This window comes from Nicrophorus vespilloides, unplaced genomic scaffold (assembly GCF_001412225.1).
Source record: "Nicrophorus vespilloides isolate i.1.1-1 unplaced genomic scaffold, Nicve_v1.0, whole genome shotgun sequence".
NCBI classification, from domain to species: domain Eukaryota; kingdom Metazoa; phylum Arthropoda; class Insecta; order Coleoptera; family Silphidae; genus Nicrophorus; species Nicrophorus vespilloides.
The window spans coordinates 14,691-20,832 of NW_017099682.1; the positions used below are offsets into that span (position 1 = coordinate 14,691).

Here is a 6,142-nt window from a genome sequence, read left to right on the forward strand (position 1 = left end):
ATATAATAGTTTAAGTTTATTACAAAGACGAATGATGTAAAATCTCTGGGTATATATACATATATATATATATATAGATGAATTTATTTATTTTTCAATTCACGTATACACACCGATTTATATATATATGTATATGTGTGTGTGTGTGTGTGTAAAATAATATATGATGTACAAATTATGCATTTAGCGATTTATCAAATGTTACTTTTACGTTTCCCTAACTTCTTCGAGTACCAAAAAAAAAAAAAAAAAAAAATATCGAAGTCGACTAGTATTTTGTTTTTAATTCTTTTGTTATTAATATTATTAGTTCGTGGTGGTGAGGAGAAGGAGTAGGAGGACAGAGTCGCCACGGATACGCGACTCGTTTTTATTATTTCTGAAGGATTCCCATTTTACTTTTAAATTCTGTTTTGTTCTTATTTTTGTTTTTATTTAATTATTTTTTGAGTAATGAGTGAATAAATAAAGGTTAAAACTGTTTCAAAAAAAAAAATGAATGAATTTTGTTTTTTGTTGTTGTTAATTTTAAGAAATTGGATAGAAGATCATCATTGGTTTCGTTTGTAGTGGGCTTCGATGGCTTTGAAGTCGGTGGGAAGTCTGAAGAACTCCGGCATCGAACTGGGCTGAAGGTAGCGCATTATAGTCGTGTCCTGGGTCAGATGATTCTCGCTGACGAAGATGCGTCTCGGCGTCAACGGAACTGTCCGAGGTCTGCACACCTCGTAACGCTTTTGCGTCGTCTCCGCTGTGTTGGTGGAGGTTGACGGAGTCGCCGCAGCAGCAGCAGCGGTGGTCGTGGTGCTCGGGATTTCCGCTACATCTTCGGCCGCTTCCGCCGTGAACATGCGAGCGGTCCGAGGCTACAAAAAAATTAATGAAAAATTAAATTAATACAGTGATATGATTAATTTAGAAGACATAGACTCACTCGACCTGCGGCCATTCGATTCAAGAGACGCGCCATCCCTGGCACTAGAAAATTTGGGAAAAATTTTTAGAGGAACAAAAAAAAAACTTGTCAGGCGATATTTATTTTCTATTTGACGATCGCTTCGCTTGTTTATTGTTTCCACTACAAAACCGTTTCAGGGCTCACTAGTTTCTAGTACTTCTTATAGATTCTGATCAGCTAGAAATTAACTTTTACAGGCAAAACACTAACAATCGAATAAGTATAACTAAGTTACTTGCTTATAAAGTTATATTGAAACTTACAGCTTTGAACTTTGAGAAACTTTCAGTTGAAACCGTCGAAGGTAGTAATCACGAAGTTTGTACAGAGAGAAACCAAATTCACGTATAAATGCACAAACAGCCAAACTTATTGAATAGAATTCGCGTTATTCCAATTTACAAGTAAAATATTTAATAGAATATATATTTTTTTTTTACAAAGTAAATTATAAATATTGTCTCCGAGTACAAATTTGTGTTTGCAGCTGATCGAACATTTGTCACAGATTGTATTAATAAGGGTGAACAGCGAGAAGAAGGGTGTGAGTGAGAGGGGTCGTATGGAGCCCACTTGATTAATGTGTCGAATCGAAAAATTAATCACTTACACAAAAAAAAATAGAAATGAAAAAGGCGAAGGGCACACACACACGTGAAGGGATGGATATTAAGCAGGAGCGATCGATGCGCTCCCTCTGCATCGCATCGCGAAGTCGCGTTCCTCTTTTATTTTTATCGGAAGAGTGGCTTTTGTTTTGTTTGGGTTTTTGAGGGTCGTGGCAAGCCGTGCAATTTTATTCTTGGGACAACACCCCCATCCCACTCAAATTTAGGTTTGGGATGCACAGCCACCTCTCGCTATTCACAATGAATGCAACTCTTTCAAGTTGATCTGATGCGATTAGTTCGGTAAAGCCCTCTGTTTAGGAAATAACACAATGAAAGCGACTTTATAACTCTCGCAATTTAATCGGCAGTTTAATTTCAAATAAATGCAATTGAAAAAATAACAACATTTCCAAATATTGGATTTCTTTTTTGTGGAATTGCCTTGGAAAATTCTAAGTTTTTCTTTTAGTTATGTGGAACGTGATACGATTAGTAAATTTTTATGGACGAACGTAGCGAATCCTAGAGAAGGCCTGGAATATTTATATTGATCTAAATGGAAATTTAAACATCCTTCATATATAGTAATAAAGTAATTTTATGCGAGTAAACTGCAACACATTTTAGTCTTGAGTTCAATTGAAATAAGCATACAAATTAAACGTATTCCAATGATTACTGAAACTGAAAATTCAAGTTTTTTTTGATGGGCTCTAGTGATGTTACAAGTCGAATCACAGCCAATTGCAGAACAGATAAATAATATTATTCTTGTTTTTTTTTTGCATCTAGTAGCAACCCGAAAGTGGTCCATTCGATCCATTCGGAATCCTCTGAATAATTCATTCGTATGTTCGCATTAAAACGTTTCTTGAAATATAGTATTATCATGATAGTAAGTTTGGATGTTGTTGAAAAAAACGCGGATATTTCTCTTCTAAACTCTACCCTTCGACCTTCTCTCGTCTCGTCTGGTCTGGTCTAGCTAGTTCTGCGATCGCGTGCGGTGTTTGCGCATGTTAATGTGTTTTCGGTGCCGGTGCAAAACCCTCCTCTCCTTCCTCCCCCCTCTTCCACCACCACCAACAACTTCCATGCAACGACGACGAGCAGCAGTCGATGGTGGGAAAGCGCCGCGACGCCCGCGTCACCATTCCGCTTGAAATAATTAAAAAAAAAATAAAATAAACATCGCGCGCGACGCGAGATCCACAACAACAACAAAAAAAATATATATAAAATAAATCGGATTACGTCTGCATCGACAATAGGTAAATGTTTATTTTCGTTTGTTTCGTTTCGCTTTTATTTGATTGTTTTGTAAGTTTAACCTTCCCCTCGCCAGACAAAACACAAAAGCGATTCGTTTCTGTTTCTGCTTCCACTTCCGCTTCCGGCGGCCGCCCTTTTGTGTGCGTATGTGTATGTTTGCACGAAAACTGCTAACGAGCACATACAATTTACTTCTGAGCGTAAGGTTTTGTGTCGCCACTCATTAGTATCGCGTTTCCTGTTAATTGCGGATGAAGAGATCCGAGCGGCGGATAAAGAGTGCCGCAGCACTGTTTTCATAACTGCTACACTTCCTGTTGGAAAATATACAGAAGAAAAGAGACACGGAAAAAAAAGACGGAAATGTAAGAAGAAACAAAAACAATCGCTAATCACGTTACGTCGAAACTTCCCCTAAGTAAGTTCAATTAACCGCAACCAACTTTTTTTCTTTTCGCCAACCCTAAACGAATAAAAGAAAATATTACTAATTATATCTAAACCTCCCTAAGCGAATTCAATTAAGCGTAACCAACTCTTTTTTTTGCCAACCCCAAAATAAAATAATTACTAATTGTCTCCAAATTCAAATTAATATCTTTATAAATTAAATTCAATTAAATACTGTATTAAGTAATAATATTTGTTTTGTTTTTGTAAGAATCTTATTAATTTATAAGAAAATAAAAGTTTGAACGTTTTAATTTCTATCTAGATGCAGCTTTCCGCTGTTCCATTTTTTGTTTTTCAAAACTTTTTACATTAGCGAACTTAACTAAAAATGAGGAGAAAATATGAACAAAATATACATAATGGCAACACGGTAATGCACTCCTAACTCTCTTGTTTTTCTTGTTATTGGAATGAAAACAAATCTTCCAAGAAGTTTCGTTTTACGACTGTTTTTTGTTTTACTCATTCTCATTACTAAACAAATTAGTAACAGTGTTTTGTTTTCATTTGGAATTGAAGACAATTGATAAAAGTACATGAAAAAATATTGGAATACGAGAGTTATTTCATGTAATCTCTATAATTGAGTTATAAAGGGAATGAATGAGAAAAACTCGTTGATTAATAAAGAAAAAACAATGCGTGTCTAAACAAAACAATGGTTTTAAGGGAAGGTGCGAAGTTGTTCGTAATTAATGCATAAATCTCATAATTGTGTTTAATTAAGCTCCGTAAACGGATTCCGGGCTTAATTGGTGCTCGCACGCGCTCCGAGCTAATTAAAAAATAATTAAAAGAGTAAAAAGAAAATAAAACTACAAAGAACGTGTTTGCGTTGTGTTGTGGTAGAGAGTGGCGTTCCGTGACTAAATCGAGCGGGAAATTTGAATTGCCCCGCGGTCGATACGTGCTAATTAATCAAATTGCCCTCGCTCGTAACCAACGGAACAAAGGAAGTCGTCGTCTTGAGAGGGTGGATGTTAATTACACGCCATCCGCGCGATGTCGCTGATTAGACGCGTCTCGGATCGTATGCAGCCGCACGTGCACTTCTCGAGTGTCTGAGGGGGTTTACAATACCTTCCTCCCCCCCATAGAACAGAACATGGCTAGAAACTTGTAATAAAATTGCAAGTTTGTACAAGTTCGTTCCATTCACTTGAACTTTCTTTAATTAATTAAAGTAGTTAATTTTTTGTTTGTTTGTTTTCAAGGTGTTTCCTGAATATGGACGTGTTGTGGCAGGAAAGACTGTTCGGTAAGCAACTTACGGATTGTTCGGGTAGCAAACCGGATACGGAAACCGTTGAAGCCCTCACGGACGTCGAGACGGTGGGCGTTTATTTCTCATTCGCCAACATCAACCTGCAGAGCGATGATTTCCGGAACAAGCTGAAGGAGCTCTATCGTCGCCTTAACACCTCCGATGGATCAACGAAGAGATTGGAGATTGTCCAGGTCGTCCTCTGGGCTAATAACGACGTGTACAGCGACTTCGAGGGAAGCCACCGTGACAGTCTGGTCGACCTTCCGTGGTTCGCGATGCCCTTCAGTGAAATCGACCTAAAGGTAATGAAAACAAAAAATTATATTAGTAAATTGATTCACTCTAAATCAGCGATTCCCAACCTGTTTTCATTGACATGTAATTTCCATAATAACTAATGTATCTCAAGATACATTTTTACATTTTATATTATAACTAATGAAAGAGTCATTGGAGAGAATAGGACAAGGTTGGGCACACGTAACCAACCACTGGTTGTTCAAACGTAATCGCATTCTATAGATAAACCAGCGTATGGTAGATCTAGTGGATCAAAACGTAGATCCGTAGCATTTTCTGTATGAAACAGGTGCAACCTCGTGAAGGTTAAATGCGAAACGGTCTTGCATCAATTCAGAGGCTTGTTTTGCGCTTGAAATGATACCTGGTTATCATCTTCGATAAGAAGATGATATACCTTTAATTAGCACCTGGACATGCGGCCACGTGGAAGCCGCTGCTCTCATTCACAGCAAATGAGAGCAAACGCGCGACCGCACACCCGGGAGGAATCAAAAAGAAAATTTAGGGAAATTTAGGAAAGAAGGAAATGCTATGATCTAGGTACCTGAAAAAAGAAATGACACACACCCGACCCAAAACATGAACGAAATATACGTTTACACAATCTATAAGATCGTATTAAAAAATACGATACACATTTATAATTACAATAAAAATAAAATTGCATTGCACATTGAACATCATTATAATATTTAACTGGAGAGGAATTAATGGAACGTCCATTTTCTCTCTCATCTTTTTTATTTTTTTAATCTTTTAATTATTTTGTTTTATATTTTTTTTATTATTGTTATTAAACCGTTTTATATTTTTTTTATTATTGTTATTAAACCATATTTTTTTTTATTTTTCATTCTTTTGTTTTATATATATGTTTATTTTTTTTTATTATTAATCCATATTTTATTTTTATATTTTTTTATGTATTTATTTGTTTATACATAATATTTTTTATATAATATGGTTTTCTTATTACTTTTTATATTATTTTTTCCATATTATGAATGTGTAATATGCAATGCATTACAATATAATCATTTTAGCTGTCCAGCATTGTGACTACTCTATAGGCTTTGAGTAATCGCCGAAAGCTTTACAAATTAAAAATATATAAATTACGACCCATTAAATTCCTCATGTGCGAGTGGGGGTATAGGGATATAGGGAAAGGATAAAGGTAAATGCGAACCGGAGACTCGGCGGTTCTAGGAAAGGATGGAGAGTCCTCGGATAGGTTATTATGAGTTGTTAGTAAGAGTGAGTGAGGTGTTAACTTAA

The 6,142-nt window shown here is 36.0% G+C and overlaps 2 protein-coding genes across 4 annotated transcripts; one reads left to right on the forward strand and one right to left on the reverse strand.

The window, feature by feature from the left end:
• Window positions 1-519: 519 nt before the first annotated feature.
• Window positions 520-4,638, reverse strand: LOC108565192. 3 transcript variants are annotated; one of them, XM_017924504.1, is made up of 3 exons: window positions 4,566-4,638; window positions 935-978; window positions 520-866 (listed from the first exon to the last, which is right to left on the reverse strand). In XM_017924504.1, the coding sequence occupies exons 2-3, from the start codon at window positions 968-970 to the stop codon at window positions 552-554; spliced, it is 351 nt and encodes a 116-aa protein (XP_017779993.1). In that variant the 5' UTR covers window positions 971-978; window positions 4,566-4,638; the 3' UTR covers window positions 520-551. The 3 variants fall into 3 exon arrangements, with proteins under 3 accessions (XP_017779993.1, XP_017779996.1, XP_017779994.1); XM_017924507.1 differs by lacking the exon at window positions 4,566-4,638 and adding an exon at window positions 1,569-1,736; XM_017924505.1 differs by lacking the exon at window positions 4,566-4,638 and adding an exon at window positions 1,222-1,340.
• LOC108565191 lies at window positions 2,458-4,863 on the forward strand (the record flags this gene model as incomplete). The annotated part of the gene is made up of 2 exons (XM_017924503.1): window positions 2,458-2,840; window positions 4,509-4,863. A coding segment is annotated over exon 2 (342 nt), but the record flags the coding sequence as incomplete, so codon positions are not given.
• Window positions 4,864-6,142: the final 1,279 nt, after the last annotated feature.

What these genes read in the sequence shown, in the direction of transcription:
- LOC108565192 (XM_017924504.1), bottom strand. Translation starts at nt 970, where the DNA reads ATGGCGCGTCTCTTGAATCGAATGGCCGCAGGTCGA. An exon ending in ATCGAATGGCCGCAGGTCGA is followed by an intron (nt 867 to 934) that starts GTGAGTCTATGT and finishes ATTTTTTTGTAG; the next exon opens with CCTCGGACCGCTCGCATGTT.